This window comes from Dendroctonus ponderosae, unplaced genomic scaffold (genome assembly GCF_020466585.1).
Source record: "Dendroctonus ponderosae isolate FM_Combo_2020 unplaced genomic scaffold, Dpon_F_20191213v2 Dpon_F_20191213_5, whole genome shotgun sequence".
In the NCBI taxonomy this organism is placed as follows: domain Eukaryota; kingdom Metazoa; phylum Arthropoda; class Insecta; order Coleoptera; family Curculionidae; genus Dendroctonus; species Dendroctonus ponderosae.
In genome coordinates, this window is record NW_026018715.1 from 8,759,426 (window position 1) to 8,777,460 (window position 18,035).

Consider the following 18,035-nt stretch of genomic DNA (forward strand, 5'->3'; position numbering starts at 1 on the left):
TATAAGAATAAAGTGTTGACAGTCAATTTAATATCGTTTTGTTTTTAATTTTCAGGTTATCCATCTGAGCTCTTTTACAGAGGCAGTGCGATGTGGGAAACGCTCTATGGAATGGTTCTGGCTTATCCCATAGTATGTTTTGTGTTTGTTCCTGTGTACTTCAGTTTGGGTATCACTTCAGTCTACCAGTATTTGGATATGAGATTCAAGTCAAGACTGGTTCGGTGTTTGGCATCAGGAACCTACGTGGTTCGACAGCTTCTCAACCAAGGCGTAACTGTCTACACGCCATGTGTGGCTTTGAACACTGTTATCGGAATACCCTATTGGGCTTCGATAGTTGGAATATCGGGAGTGAGCATCATATTTAATATTCTGGTAAGTCAAGTTGTGCGGACAATTTTCAAAATGACGATATCCGGCAATAAAGTCGGATTTGCAGTCAAAGTTTTCATGCAAAACAAGCTCGCCGAATGCGATACCAAAAAGACTATTGAACGCAACGAAGAATTTCAATATCGAGTACAGAGGTGACATTTCGCTCGAAGACATGCACAGGCAGTCAGATTGACGCGTTTTTATTGAAAGGTTTGCGGCGCAATATTTCACCAGTGAGTGAGCCCTTTCTATTAAAGAAAAATCGAAAACTTCACATTTCACTCGGAAGCCATCAACAATACAAATCAAAGCGAGAAAAAAGAGCAGCAGTGACCGGAATCAAAGCATTATTTCATCACTTTAGTTTAGGAGAAACTTCGCATAAATCCCCAAGTGAAACCTTCACATTCCCAGACTTGTTCAGCTACGAACATGTAAACCCAGAAACTGCTTCCTTTACTTTTGAGGGTCTTTCGTGATCGAGACTAGTTAGTAAGGCAACCTCTGTTTCAGGGCATTTTTAAACATCTTCCATTTACCAAACAATCAAAGTTAAATTGACTGTGATCACAGCGCTATCACGCGAAAACAATTCAGTGGTTTTATCTGCGATTCTCACGTGCTTCCCCAAACCGAACTTGACTAATGCTTGCATTTAAAGCGAAATTATTCCTCGACCACATACTTTGCCCAAGGACCAATAATTATGCAAAATTCCTATCCTGTTCGCGCATTTAGGATGTCCCTAGCAAATTTCTCCATGCACAAGCCACAGACTCTGATGCACCGCATTATTTAATAACCTAGGGCTAAAGTCTGGCTATATCAAACAATCCAGACTAAACAAGCTGGAATTATTTACCAGCAACTTTATCGTTGTAGGGAGGATTAAAAGCCGCAATTCTTGCCGACGTTATGCAAGGACTAACCATGATAGCGATTAGTGTGGCCATCATTATCCAGGGATGTGTGGAAGCTGGCGGATTTGTAGACGTTTTTAATATCAGCAAAAAAGATGGACGTTTGGACTTTTTCAAGTAAGTACATTTATCACCCGAATATTGCAATGCTCGTGATTTATTCAATTTCATTAAAACATAGATAGTTAAAAGAAGGTTCTCCAGTCCCTGCAGTTACAAAACCCTACACATCTCATAACAAATTTAGTTCCAAACATCCATCAAACTTTAAGCAGCTTCGACGAGATTACACTGTTCGGGCCATCCGACAGCAAACTTTTCTCGCTCAATATAAATAGCAATCATTTTTTAAATGCCATTAATCAACCGATGTTGTCAGTGATAAGGATCAAAAAATTATCCCCGTCCAGTCTGAAGCAGCAAGAGCACATAGAGATTACATCTTGAAGCGGAAATTAGAAAAGCGAAAGCAATGAATTGTTTTGGACCGAAAGGCTGTTTTCGTGGGAAAAAATGCGAGTTTTTGCGGAAGTTTTAAGGCTGGGCCTTAATTATAACAACCTGGACGTTGCTCTCTTAAAGAAGTTAAAATATGCCTAAAAGTTTTATATATTTTTACTCGATATCTCCTACCATTTCTGACAAATACTTTTTTAATTTGAGTTCAAAACTAAACTAAGGGCTGGCATTAATGAGGTGCAATATTTGCCTGCAAAACTCCGTAAAACTTCTATGCATCCTCTACACCCTTAGTTGAGCTTTAATATGATTTACGAAGAGCGTTTATTAAGCATAGTGCCATTATTTTTCAAAAGGCAAGGGATGTGAAATCGAAACTGAAAGAGGGTTTTCATAGTGGGCGCACTGAAATGCGGACAGAATAAGATAACTTTTGTAAAAGCGTCAAATGACCCATAATAGAGAAATTCAGTTAGGCATAAATAATTATAAACGCAGTATCAATAAGAAAATACGATCAAATAATGGATATACAAGTAGAACTATAAACAATACTTTCATTCATTTGAGGAGCAAACGTTCATAATGGCATTGGTTCGAACTGTTCTATCACTTAGTGCATGCTCTGTGATTTTTATTCCTTAATTTTCAAAGATAAATTTTCATTTCGTTTTTATTTCTATCTCTTGTTAAGAGTAATTCTTCGTTTGCGTGCTTCGACAAAAAAAACAATGATTGCATCTGTTTACGAATCAAATAACTAAGAACCCTTTGAGTACCATCCGTTTATTAAACTACTACTCAACAACTCGCTTTTTGATTATTTTTCTAATGAATAGTCCAAAGTCCACTAATAGCAAGCCAGCAATTTATTAATTCCGTGCGGATTTGGAATTGCTCCAAAGAATTACAGACTTACATACAAATTTGCGTATGTTGTTGCTTTCGAAACCTGAAGTGAAATCAGTCCAGCATGGATATGGATATTATTAATTGAATTTAGCTTATTGGCTTTAAAAATGTTTTGCCTCTCAGTCCGCTTTGAGTTAAGCCGAAATTTGATCGGAATTCAATTAGTTAAGAAACGTGCTTTTTTGAATTTAGCTAGCTTAAGAGGTAGTTATTAAAATTTATTGATTGAATACACAAACTTTAGCTGATGCATTAGGTACGGAAACGATATTGGAACCTTTAGAAACAGCTGCAGAGTGAATTATAGTCCTGTGGTTCAAATGTTTCCAAAAATCCACGAAATGTTAAATTAAAGTTCAAGTGTAGTGCGAGTAGCCCAAACAATACGAGCCGTTTAAATGTTATTTGCATTTCATGCAAGTAATCTAACTTCAATTCGTTGCCCCTTTCATCATTTTCCCCTATGGATGTACGCAATTTAACTTTTTAATGGTAGATCTAATCTAGGCCAACCAATCAATCCGCACACAAATGATGGAAGTTGGTATTTTTGTAAATTGACTTCTATTTTAGTGGCGACTTTATCATTTGAACGGCCATTTGGAACAATGGATGTGTTGGATTTTCTGAGTTTGCTTATTAAGAAATCGCCCAACTGTAGAAAAGTTCATTAATATGCATAAAAAAATTTCTATTCAATTTTCTATTTAAAAGGCAACATGTCTCAAAGTTTGTCTCATTAGACTGTTAAATTTTCCAAAGTCTGATTTACGTTGAGGCAAATAATCATCACAAGTTTACCGAAACAGAAACAGACAGAAGTCGAGGAAATTTACATGTTTTAAAATCAGAAGTGAAGAAAAATTCTTGGTTGGCTAATAGATGGAGAGTGTTGACTGGATACCTTAAAAATATCAACATTGTTGGACCCATTTATCCGGTAATGATACGCAATGGTGAAATTCCAGAAATTGCAACTTTGCATCAAAACTGCTCGTCTGAGCGCAGCCATCTCGGAACATATCTACCAAAATAGCATGCAAATTATTTAGGGAAATTCCTGCTTGCTAGATCGGCGTAATTTATTGGTTTTGTTGATATTAACCAATAACTTTCGAAGTTCATAACTTTGGAAGAGCCAGATCGTGCACCATATTTGCAATTGGATTTAACAGCTCGTAACACTAGCGGAAATGTCTGAATATTTGCAACACTAATTAAACATTAATTATTGGTTTCAGCTGGGATTTGGATCCAACAGTCCGAGTGACTACGACATCTGCCTTAATCGGGCAACTTTTCATGTCACTTTCAATTTTTGGATGCCAGCAGAATTTCGTTCAGAGATATTGCAGCATGGACTCGCAGAAAAAAGTTACGCGGTAAGAAATGCCTTCACTACAATCAATAATAAAAGTGGAAAACCTGCAATGAACAACTCCCACGTTGATAACAGTGAGGTCAAAACTGATCTTTGATTTGCATAATTTTATCGTCAGCTATTTTTACCGTTCGAAGTTTAACCCTTTTCCCAATTTGCGTCGGTTTATGTAAATGGAAGCCGGAAAATAATCCAATTTTTCCATGGACCCTTTCAGAGCGAAAGCCGAAAACGTTGTCGGTGCGGTGGTTTTTCAAAGACACAGTTTAACAGCTTGTTTCGCATTCAGAGTGTCGATCAGCAATTGATCACGGATCGACAAAAATCGTTGAGATCGGAAATTTTGAAAAAAGCATTTGAATAAACGAACTTTTCCCCAGCCCTGGTTTAGTCAATATTAAAATTTTGTCCCTCCGTTTGTTGTTTATTAAGAACTTTGTGTTTTTCGCAAAACATTTTATATTGTAATTGTTTTATTTCACTGAGAACAACATATATAGAGTTATATATGGGCTTGGAGATGAATAACATAAAAGTGGGGTTGTTAAATTACACGGTAGGCAGAGAAGCAGTTTAGGCGGAAGTTGAGCCTTATGAAAAAAGTGATGTTTTTCTTTCCATTTTAGAACTCTGATGTACAACATTCCCGTAATAACAGTATTATTCAGTTTATCGTGGGTAGTGGGAATGGTCGTATATGCCGTCTACTCCAGCTGCGATCCTTTAACATCAGGATACATCAAGAAATATGACGAAATTTTGCCATTTTTCGTCGAGGACCGATTTAGCTATCTGCCAGGGATCTTGGGCTTATTTATGGCCAGTCTCTTCAACGGTGCTCTCAGGTAAGTCCACGGCATTCGTTTTCATTAGTTTTGCTTTGTTGATAATGCAAAGGCAAATTTAAGGATATGGCAGGCTTAAGAAATAAAATGAAATGCATGTAGAAGGGCTAATGGTGATAATTTTTCAGATTTATATTTGCATGGCATCATTTCCTACCCCGGAAGGCCTATAAATTATTTGCGTACAAATACGAAAACTTATTGCCAATTTTATCGTAATGCAATGGGTATCTGAGAGCTTCAAGCGAGAAAGAAGAAATGTCGTTTCTGCTGCAAATGAACACCCTAAACGAATTTGATTTTGCCTGAAAACATTTGCAAAATTGATTTTTGAATAAGGGGAAAATCGTTTATATGGCCTTAAGAAAGCCAAACATTTACCTCTTTGAAAAATATGCTTGCAATTTTTAAGGCATTGCTTTTATCAAGCGATCTTCGCCAGTCTAATGCGACGAACAAACGAAGAATATCTCTTCTGGAGGTAGAAGTTTAAACACATTTTATTCAAGTTATGATTTTAGAAGCTTTTCGGGTTCTAAACGAGGCGATGATTCCAGGGTGATGAAAAAATGAGAATAAAACCTTTAAGGGCATTTCCGAATACAAGCGCGGTACAAAATTCAACTGATTCAACAGAGGGTCGTTTTAGGCACTCAATGGACGATGAAATGTGTTTATTTCTTTTAAATCCTTATCTTTTAAACACTGCATTGTATAGTGCACATTAAACTCTGTATAGTATAGCTTTCGAAGTTGATAACGAATTTTCATGATTTTATGTAATAAGAATCCTCCTTCAAGTCAGCAAATAAACCGATTTATTCCATTTCCATAATCAGTTGATCAAACTTCTAACAAGAAGATATTTTTACAAGAGTACTTAAGCATTCAACTTTGGATTGAAAACATTAAATGTAAATGTATCCTAATAACAATTTTCCTAGTAAAATGTGATTTTTTATGCGATGAGCAATGGCGGTTTAAAACATCCTGTGTAAACAATTAAAAAAATCGCTTACTGCAGTATGACTAGTATTTTTGTCGCAAACCCACGGTTTATGGCTGGATAAAGTGGATTAAAAAATTGCAAACCGCTCTTAATCTTACACAAATTGTATTATGTAAATATATAAATTCATAGTTGCTTGCCCAGACGATTTTATCCCTGTATGTTTTGAGCAACATAGATCATGTATTATGTATGTATGAGTATGTTTTGTTGTTAGTCTCGTCAAACGTTTCTTTATGACCTTTTGAGTGTAGACAGTAGTTAGAATTTACTATCGATTTGTCCCGAATGGGAAAACAACTATTACTTTAAGTTAAATTCTTATTTTTATCTCCCACAAATAGTTGGAACTGCCGCGATCCAGTTTTCATTAATCAAAATAAGCGAGCGGATTAATCGCTCATATCTTATCAATACATTTTTGGCACATAATGGATAAAGTCTAGAAAACTCCAACCGATTCTTTTTGTTCTGAATCCAACTATAAATTTCCCGAGCAAGAATTGGAAAAGTGCCTTCTATGGTCTAGAAAGTATAGAACACTTTTCCTTTCCCGGCTAGAAATGATTAATAATGCCTCACATATAGTTTATGTTGTTTTTTTTTATTTCAGAAAGTGTTGCCTTCTTCTAAACCAATTTTGAAAGTTTTTTGCCACTTTAAAATATGGCTTAGTAAATCACCTCGAACGCCACTCTTTTGCCATAAATTAGATGAATAAATTGCCAATAGTTAAAATGGCCTCACTCGATACCAATGCGAAAGGTGTTATATAATTCCGAGGAGACCTATTAGTGATTTAGGTTCTGCCGTCCCTAAAGATCATTTTTTATTTCCAGCCTTGGAACTAGAACCGAGTTCCATTTTTAGGTTTCGTTCACGCTTGACAGAAAATTGCTTTTAGTGTCGCGAAGCTTTCACTCAAATCACTTTCGATTTTATTTAGAAATAACAGCTTGATTTGCAAACGTTTCCGAATATTGATGAATTTTTGTTTTGCTTTAATACGATAAAAAAATTCCAATCTATGCAAATGTTCAGTTACAATGATGGAGAACAGCAACACTAAGCAATGAAGTGCATTGATTTTAGGCAACCGTGACTAATTCTGTCTATAATTACAGTTTGCGTATATTATTAACAGCTCGAAATTAAAAAAATAATTTCTTTGCTGGGAAGGAATGTGCGCGCAAACCCATAAATGCGTGAATTATAAAAAGCAAAAGCATTAGCAAAAGCAAATTAGCAAAGCAAACGAAATTTCATGCTTACTCCTTCTATTGCTGGCATTTAGCCATTAGCCTTGTTCATCTCATATCCGCCTTTAAATTTTCTTAGTTTAATTGAGGCAAATACTGTTATTGTATAGTTTTACTGTTCTGGCCTACAATACTTTCTTCAGTTGATCACTGCAAACAAAACTCCACTACGAAACTTTATCGATTCAATTTCAACAGAACTCAATCTGATTTCCAAATAAATCTAACCCTTTGTTTTATTTTTTTAGTTTAAATGTATCAAATTTGAACTCTTTGGCAACAGTGGCATTTGAGGACTTCGTCCGTCCTCTACCCTGCCTGAAAGGGATGAACGATTCCAGGCAATTATGGAGCATCAAATTCATTGGAGTAGTTTTTGCCTTGATTATCATGGGCATTTCCTTTGGAATCGGCCTGCTGGAAGGTGTGATCGAATCTTCTATGTTGGTAACTTCGGCCACGTCTGGACCTCTACTTGGTGTCTTCATTATGGCCTTAGTTATCCCAGTGGCCAATTGGAAGGTATGTTTACTCTTTTTATTTTAAATCAAAATGGAACTTGTTCTGTTCAGTGACGCAAAATGATCGAGTTGGTATAAGAGAAACGTTTGGTTGAGGGAAAACGACGAACAATTATTCCTGCAAATTTCTTTGTTTGCAGCGTTAATACAGTAAACAAAAAAATAAAGAGCAGCCCTTTATAATCACCAATTTACCGGAAAAAAACGTGTTGTTGAACCTGACTTCTTTAAAAGTATTAAGAAAATGTAAGTGAATAACTGAGTGATTTAGGCTAAACAAGGGCATCAATCTGTAATGCATACATCGACTGAAGATGTTGCCCGCAGCGGTAGCTCAAAGCTTGTAAGCTACTTAGAGGATTTTCGCATCAACTTGGAAAAATGAGAAAACAGGAAAACGTCTTATCGGTGCTCAGATTTCGAGCAAAAACTTTCAGTTAGTTTGCTTTATTCATTTAGAGATCTTGGATTTTTATATTTCAAAGTGCAAAATGCGCACTGAATTATAATTTTTCGGAAATATAACACAAACTAATAATGCTTAACACTTTTCCGCCCAAACAGGATTCCCCACTTTGTCTTGAAGCAATTTGGCACATATTTGCTCGCTTATCCAAAAGGGTGAAATTGCTACAGGCAGCTTTTCAATTCCTAAATCTCCCGACAATAAAACATTTGAATTTGAATAGCAAATACGATTTGAAAAGGAAACTAGCACCGAGCTTAGAGAGTTACGTAACTCCATACCTGATGAGCAGCCTACTCACATCGGCACAGTGTTAATGATTAAAGCATAACCCTGTAAATTATGTGTCCCCAAAGTTGCCCGAGGCAACAACCGGCGCACCAGCTTGAATATACATAGTCAAATTTCTTGGTCTGATTAATCTTAACTTCCTAATTGCATAAATGATTCGCGCGTTTCAAAGGGCAATCAATCTAATTCGGATTTAATCAATCGTGGAACTGGTTTGCTGCTAGATATAAATGGCGAATTGTTCTATTCTATTCCGCAATTTAATCCCTTCAAGCCTGAATATGTAGAGCCTTGAATGGAGGTGATATACTTCCTTCATCTATTGCACGTGCTGATTTCCACTAGATCTAAGACGCATAATCCCACTAGCCAAAAACTGTATGAAAGTTCTGTGCTGATTTTTCATCAAATGTTTCCAGCAGCTTGATCTCCATCCTTGGAAAATGTTCCCGGCATCGATAAAATTCCTCTCGTTTCACAGGAACTTCAGTATTACGGTATTTGTAGATCAAGCGGATTTTCAGTTAAATAAACTTAAATATTCCCGCATGTGTGCACTGCTGTCTGATTTTATTGTTAGAGCAGAAGGTTTAAACAGTTGTGTCGCTTTTTCAGTGAACAGGCGTTATAGGATTTGTCACTTGCAATGCTCTGGTTATAAGCAAAATCAATAACTCATTTATCATTTTCGCAAATGCGACTGCTTCTTTATTTCTGTTTTAACTGCTCATCATACAACAACGGAAGCATTAGCAGCGGGTATTTATAACTTTTAAGCAAACACAATTTTACCAAATGTTTATTTTTGAACTGAGTTTTTGTTGGTACACAACTATGGGTTCGATAAGCAAACATATGCAGGTTTATAGTTGAACTGCGAAAAAAGACTAGAGTTGCAAGCAAGAAATGAAAATGGTCGACTACTGGAGAAAAACTGGAAAGCACTAGACATGAATTGAAGCCAACTAAAATTGGTTGTAGGGAAAAATTAATTTTTCTGTATAATATGTCATTGAACAGAAATCGTGAGAGACAGAAAATCACCATTTGCTTAACACCCAGTATCGATTCCATGTATCAAAATCTCAGAAGTCTCAGTTCCTCTATGAAAAGATTGAGGTAGTTTTTTCAATAATTCACTGGGCAGTGGTGACTACTAGAGAATATTCTACATCACGGTAAATGTGGTTTTACGTTTAAAATTCCAATAATATGTTGATGCTAACAATTTCTAGCCTGCTCCGATTGCAGATGATCAAAAAGAAAACAATTCACAATAATGTTGTCTTATCTAGCTTTGCAGCTGAAATGTGGTTTATCTGTTAGTTTGCAAATCCAAAAAATTCCGTTGTATGTTGGAAATATTCCAGTTTAAGTGCTGTTGTAAAATTCATTCCAGACAGTCCTCGCAAACTTGGAATGAAGAGTTTTGCAGAGTCCGGCGGTTGTTGGCAATCGGAAACTTGTATGTAGAAAACTGGCCGTAGGCAATAAACTGGTCAGCTAAGGGGCTCTTCGTAGTCCGGATTCAGTTTTGTATCTCCCTAATCAGATTGAAACTTATTCTACTAAACTTTCCACTTTGCAACACATGCCATTGCAGTGTTCTATGTTTAGGTAATGCCGCACCACCTGCCCAACTAGACTGAAGGTATATAATTTTTTCTAACGCATTGCGGCACATTTCCATAAAAACGCTAATAAAGGGCATTTAATCTAATTGATGTAATGCTTACGTGACTGGCACTTGGACAAATTTAATTAATATGTAAATTAATTGTATTAAAACTTTGGATATGTTTTCCGCGAAATTAGCATAGCAAACATCACGTTTTTTAATCAGGGCGAAAGTCTGGATTTGGCGCTCCGCAATCTATTTAATTTCGTCAGAAAATAGTCGGCTAGTTGTTTAGTTTCTAGGCTTTTAATTAACATCATTCCACAGAACCAGCATATGTAAAGCAGCAGGGTAAATAACCATTAGCGTTTCGTAGTCAAGTTCTCGCTTGATTATTTTTTAAGTCTGGCTCTAGTGCACTTAAACATATTTATTTTGTGACCTAAACGGTTGTTCTTATCTGGAAACGCAGTACGGAGTAAAACATTTTAGAAATTGTGTTTGCTCCTGCTTTATTTTATGCAATTATGCATATTACATATTTATGAATCTGATCCATTTGAGTCAATATACTTTAAGCAAAGGATGTTCTTTTATATTCTTCCACTGTCCGTAGGAACCTATTTTTTGGTGAAATTATCAAACCTTTAATGCACGGACAGCTTCAATACTCTCCGAAATCGTTTAACTTCATCTTCTAATATGTATCAACTGCATTATCAGGCTTCAATTTAGTGTAAGCATGAGGAAGCAAGTGACTCAAAATATTACACGTAATGTATTTCCCACGGTGGCTTGCACGCTCAAAAAACTCTCTAGCTTTCGTTGATTTTTAGACGATTTCCATCCAGAGACGCGCAGGTTTACAGGATTTTAACACAAGTCATAAAATCGTGCTTTTGATTTTTGAGAATAGTTTTTCCATTCAGCGATGATCATTCGGGTGTCGACTAGATTCACTATGCTTTCAAATGTCGAAATCATCCACTCTCCATTAAAGCAATCAATATCTTCAGTGCTCGCTGCTCCATTATCCAATGTACATATTTGCTTGACCTGATATTTCAATACAGAACTATTGTTTCCATTACAGTTGTTGACGTCAAATAAGTGCAAATATTTTTTTCCAGGGAGCTTCTGCTGGAGTAATAATGGGACACATTATCATCCTCTGGATCACATTCGGAGGTCTAACTGTCGACAAACCTCCAGCAAAGAGCCTGCCGTTGAATATTGATGGATGTTCAAACTCGTCATTCAACGATCATATTTTGAAAGTAGAACATCGGGCACTTTCTTGGACACCCACTACGACACCATCACCTTTTACCATCTACAACGATCCACTTGCTCCTTTGAACACAACCAGAGCTGAAAAACTGTAAGTATTAAAATATGTTTAATAGATGAAGGTGACCAGAAAGCCGCTTTCTGAAAATGTCGCTATTTTCCTTGGCTTTTCTCGGGCGAACCTTTTGAGGCTTTTTTGCCAAAGCTCATCTCAAGCCTAACGTGAATGAACTTTTCTAAATGTAATAATTAAATGTGTCTTTGCAAATAAAAAAAAGAATTATTGCCGACGTTTCGCCACCTAAAGTATCATAAATTATTCGGCATAAAACGAAACTAAATTAATTAGAGCCCTTATCTTTTTTACTTTTTCTCTGGGGAAAAATGAAATTAATTTATTTTCGCGCAGCCAAAAGGCCAGCCGGCCATAAATAACCATATCCATGTGTTGGTTTCTCATTTTTCTTCATACTTCTTATTAGGCTGAGATAATCGCTGACCCATTTAGCTTTTTCTTTGCCCTTCTTTTACACAAATGTTAACAGTTTATAGCTCTTTTCACTTTATTCCCCAAATTAATCGTGGCTCCAATGTTTTCAACTCGTAATGGTCAACATGCCCCCAATCACGGAAAAACTTTTTCTTTAACACAAATAATGTCATTACATTCAAGGAATTTACAAGCGTGCATTAGGAGGAACAGTTTGCAATATTTGGACTCAAAAAGTAGGAGCGCATCCAGACCCAATGTTTCGCTACCAATGCTACCCTCTTTTACAGAGACCCTCTAACAGCTCTATACTCAATAACCTACATGTACTACTCCTTCCTTGGATGCATCATTACCGTCTTGGTTGGATGGACGGTGTCCTACTTTACGGCCAGCGAGAGCGATCTATATGACGAAGAACTGATTCACCCTTGGGCCCGGAAGATGGCAGACTATTTCCCTGGCAAGAAGCGTCAATATGTGAGCAAACGTGAGGACTCCACGAGGAAAATGAAGCGAAGTGGATCCACTGCCGCCAATTTAGCCACAAGTTCCAATAGTTCGCAATTGGCCAATAGTACGAAGCAAGACGAGGACAATGTTAAAAGTGGAACTGTTAATGCGGGATATTCGCCTGATATGCCAATGGAAGAAGTTAATGGTACTTACAAAACTAAGTTATGATTTCGGCTAGAGGGATGGTGATTCTGAAAAGCTAATTTTGTCGTTCTTGATAAAAGAATTGACAAAATGGTACCGGCTTTTCATGCAATCACTTTTGCAGACACGCTAGGTGCCTTAACAAGTCTGTGATCTCTAGCTGTATTACATATACTAAATAAAAGACCTACAGGATTATTAGTTAGAATTTTCATTGTTCTCTGCCCTCTATGTACTTTGTTACTTATTTAGTTCTTAAATATTTTTAAACTATTTATAGCAGCTCATAGTCACTAAGTATTTGTATGTCACTTTATTTATTTTTATTGTTTACTTACTGCAGGTATTATTTTTAAATCGACACACCGCTAGTTTAGGGGAATGTGGGCTAGTGTACAATAAGCTCATATATTGCGAACTGATAAGCTTTTCGCTTTTTGTTAGTATTAGTTTTATAGGAAATGGTAGTTAAATGATATAAATTGCCTTCCGTTTACAGTTCTCTTAGTACAAGGGAGCAAATACATGAGGTGTTGTGGTTTTCAATGCATTTTAGCAATGTTTAATTATCGGTTCAAGTGGCTGAAAGCACTTGTGGTTTGCTCTCCTAAATTGGCCGTCCTTTGTAAAATTCGTGTACGCCACTTACTGATACAACATAGAAGATGGGGAAGAAAATTCTTTTGTATTGAAATTATAGTGTTTAGCCGTTGTAGGTCCATTAATTTCATACACATTGTCTTCAGGAAAGTAATATACTTAATACATATATTTTTTTCAACAGCCGTTTTATTTCCATTACTTCTATTTCCAGTTTTTCAATAGTTTAACAAGTCAATTGATGCGTTTGCAAGTGTTGGTGAAAAGTACTGCTACTAAAAATATAAATAGCTGTGTTATTTCACGATCTACCATCAGTTATGCAGATTATGCTAATAAGAATCCTTCGAAAGAATGTGTTAAATATTCAGTTGCCATTGAAAGTAAACAATCGCCTATTTTTAAATTCAATAAACAAACCGTGCAAAGAAATGTGCGTGGACACCAGCAATGAATTCATCACATAATAAAATTTTTCAACGCTTCAAATCGATAAAGCGTAAACAATAGGAACTCCACCTAATCATATTGAAGGAGCGCCTCTCAATCAAGGTTGATACTCATGGAGCAATAGGTAATTAGTGTGTGTTAAATCATGAGGAACAGTCCGTCCTGGAATGTCGAATCTGGAGATCAAGAAATTGATGAACATTTTATATAATACCTACCTGATATGCAATAATATTTGATCCATATATTGTTAAATGTAGTATTTAAATAAGCAACTTGAGCTGGAAATTCGAAAGAAGGACACTTAAGTGAAATTAAAAATTTTAATCAGAGTTCATAAGTTTTCCCAAAAATTATTATTTGAGTATTGATGAGTGTTATTTTTCTTATAAAAAACGGCGTTTTAGCAAAAGTTGATATGTAAGGTTACTGACTACTAGAGAAAATATCGAACAATGAGTAAAATTAATTAAAAACATGTACTTTTTCAAAAGGCAGATCTCTAAAAACCATGTGTTCCAGATAAGTGCTATTTTCCATACCTCGAAATGTTTAGAAAACCGTTCGATCAATTTTTGAGTCCTCGCAAAATTGAGAAAATTATGGCCAAATCATTTAAAAAGCTAAATTTTACATTTATAATGTTGCAAACTGAGTTAAAATTTACATGATATGAAACCATCATTTGTGGGATGGTAGAGCTAGTGAAAGGAGCCTTAAAAGCAGGATTAAATTACTTTTTAACAGAAAATGGGATCAAAGTAAACACTCCATAAATAATATTTGTATAATTCAATAAATGATAATTTTAAGTAAAAATACCCTGCAGATTCTTGCAGCAAAGCTTTATTTCAAACAGAATTATGTGCTATGACCAGTGGCTTAGAAATAAAAAAAATTCTTAAACTTTTTTGCCTAATTCTGGCATATGCTTTTTAAGAGATTTTTACTTTGACAGTAGTGCTTTGCCAATTAAGCTTCACAGATTTCAACAATTTTCTCTAATATAGTTTAAAGATTATTCAGAATTCTATAATATTTTTAAACAATTTCCCATCCTTGTACAAATTTCCTGTTTTTCAGAGTTTATTTTTCTACTATAATTTTCAATTTTGATAAAGGTTCATTCCAATCCAGTAGTGTTCTAGCATGCGTAAAATCCTCCAGTGAATGTCAATCTAATAGTTTACTCGTATTTTGTTGGCTTTTTTTGTTTATTTGATTAATTTTGTTGCTTAGTATTTTTGTATGTTAGTAAATAAAGTGTTGACGAACGCTGACTAAAAAATAACTTACAATTTAAGTGAGTGTTTCAGGGTTACAATTATTAATAATTATTTTTTGTTCCGAAAACTTTGATTTTAAATTATTTGGTTTCCCACTGATAAATCTACGCTTTCAATCTGGAAGTATTTGAAGTGTTTGAGTTTGTTTAAAAAAAAAATATTTTCACATGCAAAACACTTGTTCCATTAGTCCAGTTTTTATAAATTAAGTTTATATACAGATTTAGTCTATAAAATAGGAACGCTTTTAATGTATAGTTTTGCTTATTTAGATCTCAAATTTAGTATGCATTTGCTACTTTCAAAGACAATTTTTTCACGTACTCTCTAGTTCTTCTCATGTAAATCTGGCTTGCACAAATTGAGTGTTTTGCTTTACAAAAATTACTTCTTATTTTTACACCATCCACAGTATCATGTCAAACATGGTATAAAAATGACAGGATGTACGTTCGGTTGTTGTAAGATGCATATTCCTAGACCAATTTATAAACAATTTAATTAATAAAAAATGAGTGTAGGATGTACGAGAAAAGCAACTACATCTACTAGTTGAGCAGATGAGAGTTTCAAAATATTAGCACATTTTTCGAAACTATATTAACAAAACTAAAGAAGGCAAATAAAAGAATTTAAAAAATATTCCTTACCATTTTACTTCCGCTACTTATCAGAGACAGTTAAAGCGACTTTTGGCATTACATCGCACCTTCTCTCCAGCAATCCATAAGTACCATATGATCAAGTTAATTTTTTGCTGTTAGACATTGAGATTAATATTTAAAATTATGTACATACTCTTTACAATAAAGGCACACAGATGAGGTACTGTTAGATTTAGCCTTGCAATAATTAATAATAGTCCTACAAAGTTTAATAGGCTTTTATGAATACAATGAAACTAGTTCCTGAATATGAAGCGAATATTTATCAAATTTATATTATACTTGTTGCGTAAGACCAGATCCGTAAAGAAGTTGAGCGTGACATAATCGGAATAACTACAATATAAGGTACGAGTTCAGTTGGATGAGCTAAATGCCAATAAGTTAAGTACTTCAAGTATTCAAATGTTACCAGGTAGTACTGACATATTTACTTTTATTTCAGTCTGATGAATTACAGATTGATAAATGCATATAAATATCCTGGTGTTTCTGGACGCACCCAGTGCATTGCTGCATTTTTCGAACCATAAGCCATTGGTTAATTTCGCCATAAACTAATACACAAATACACCCTATAATTTTACGACCATTTGAATTAATATGTCTTATCGATGGTAGGTGTTTACGGGTAGATAGCAATAAATTCCAGTCAGTAATAATAACTATCTCAAGCTTACTGAACTTTGATGTGGAGCTTTACTTAACGAAATGTTAAGCGCTTGTAGAAATTATGCAGAACGAGTGGGATATTGGCTAGTAACCTATGGGACTTTTTTGGTTTCGTTTTTAATTAAGACACAAAGAAAAATGTCCAGCCTCAAGGGCAAAACGGGAATTTTTAATTATCTAATTAATTTTACAGATACATATTTGCATTATACAAAATTAGCAAAAATTCCAAACAAAGGCCTTCGCTTAATTGATTTATCATGATATTGAATGGAAATGACCGGCAGGATTTTATAAATACCTTTTTTACCTTCCTTTAGGTTTGTCCTTTCATTATTTTACACGGGCCTATTGATTGGGCATTCAGCTCTAAGCCTATGAGCTTTCTTTAAATGTTAAATGTGTTCAACCTGGAGCCCAATGAGGGTTCTCAAGCTACACTTAGTGTATATTTTTCTGGCTTAAATAGCATCAGAAACATCTGACGCATATCTAGGAGAAATGTTTCAAGCCAATTACTATAGATAGATTAAGCAATGCAATTTTATTATTAAATTAATTTCATAATGTCAAAGTTTACTCTGTCGTTAACAATGTTTATGATCTTCGTGACAAGGTTCGAAGAATAGGTTGGCACTCGATGTCGCAAGCAAATACCTACCTTATCTGGAGCAGCGCCCAGTGAATAAACTTTTTAATTCCCCGCACTTTTACGGTTAAAGATCAGCAATATCCCTAAAGAAAAAAATGCAGTGCAATAAAAACAAGTTGCTTGTCAGTCAAAGCCAGTTAACGCACAAAATGACTGGATAATTTTTAATAAACCTTTAGAAAGGCATTATTAGCCATTTCTAGTTTCATTAACAATATGTCCCATGTCATGGGCTAGTATCTCAGCCATAATGGGCTCAAATGGGCGATATGCCAATACCTAGATTAATTACTCAATACAACATCCACTGGCCTTCTCACGGTTTATTTAAAAGTTTCAATAAGCGTAAAGCACCATTCGATCAAGCCTATGAAACAGTCATTATGAGAAAATTTGCGGCTTCTTTCAATCATTTGATGGGCGTTGTCCAGAAGGCATAGACGTGGAAAGTGTTCATTTAAAACTTTTTCAGAAAATTGCACTTAATTCTCTTTTGCAAACTGCAAGTTTTGAATTGACTCCGAGAGCTCGACCGAATTCATTAAATAAATAATTTCGATAATTATTTAGCAACACTATCTTCTTTTACAATCGGAAAATACTCAATGTTTAACTCTTAAATAATTATTGATTGAGTTGTCGCCAACTGGTGCAACACTGCACATAAAGGGCGTAGAAGCCGCCACCCATTGAAGTAATTTCATGCAAATCTCCATTGAATCAGATCTAAATAGCAAAAATAATAAGAGGAAAAATGAGAACAAAGTGCAGCACTTGTTTGGCTATCACGTATTTGGGTCACGATACGTAAAATCGTGGCGCAACACGACCTGACACAACAATGCAATATCAACAACGATATATCTAAATAAATACAATTTCGATTGTGAAAAATTGCGGCTAAAATTGTCAAATATTAGTGGCAGTTTTGCTTTTGTTTGTCGCTTGAAAGCTGGGTATTTTTCTGGAAAAGTTGATGCTAATTGAATTTAACGCTCCAATTCCGCATTGTTTTGCATACTGTAGTGCATTAAGACATATCGAATATCAGGCGTTTGCAGAAAAACTCAAAGCTTACGTTTGTTGTAGTCAGGTTGCAACAGAAACAGTGAAAAATGCAAAAAAAACTGAAAGTTGATTCAAAAAATGTCCCGCACTTATTGACTATCGGGCTATATAGAAACTGTAAAAGATGTTTGACTTTTCAGTTT

At 35.2% G+C, this 18,035-nt stretch overlaps 1 protein-coding gene and 1 long non-coding RNA gene across 4 annotated transcripts in view; one reads left to right on the forward strand and one right to left on the reverse strand.

The window, feature by feature from the left end:
- The window catches only part of LOC109533613 (sodium-coupled monocarboxylate transporter 1), a 38,441-nt gene extending 25,161 nt beyond the window's left edge, over window positions 1–13,280 (forward strand). For all 3 annotated transcript variants that reach the window (XM_019898973.2, XM_019898971.2, XM_019898972.2), the window contains exons 3-9: window positions 56–378; window positions 1,261–1,415; window positions 3,911–4,051; window positions 4,677–4,895; window positions 7,412–7,685; window positions 11,190–11,440; window positions 12,130–13,280. In XM_019898973.2, coding sequence (XP_019754532.1) covers window positions 56–378; window positions 1,261–1,415; window positions 3,911–4,051; window positions 4,677–4,895; window positions 7,412–7,685; window positions 11,190–11,440; window positions 12,130–12,523 — 1,757 coding nt within the window. In that variant the 3' untranslated portion in view covers window positions 12,524–13,280. The remainder of the gene's footprint in view (window positions 1–55; window positions 379–1,260; window positions 1,416–3,910; window positions 4,052–4,676; window positions 4,896–7,411; window positions 7,686–11,189; window positions 11,441–12,129) is intronic.
- On the reverse strand, window positions 13,278–16,592 carry LOC125504479. The gene is made up of 4 exons (XR_007281519.1): window positions 16,474–16,592; window positions 15,486–15,592; window positions 13,768–13,830; window positions 13,278–13,711 (listed from the first exon to the last, which is right to left on the reverse strand). It is a non-coding gene; the product is annotated as an uncharacterized LOC125504479 (long non-coding RNA).
- Window positions 16,593–18,035: the final 1,443 nt, after the last annotated feature.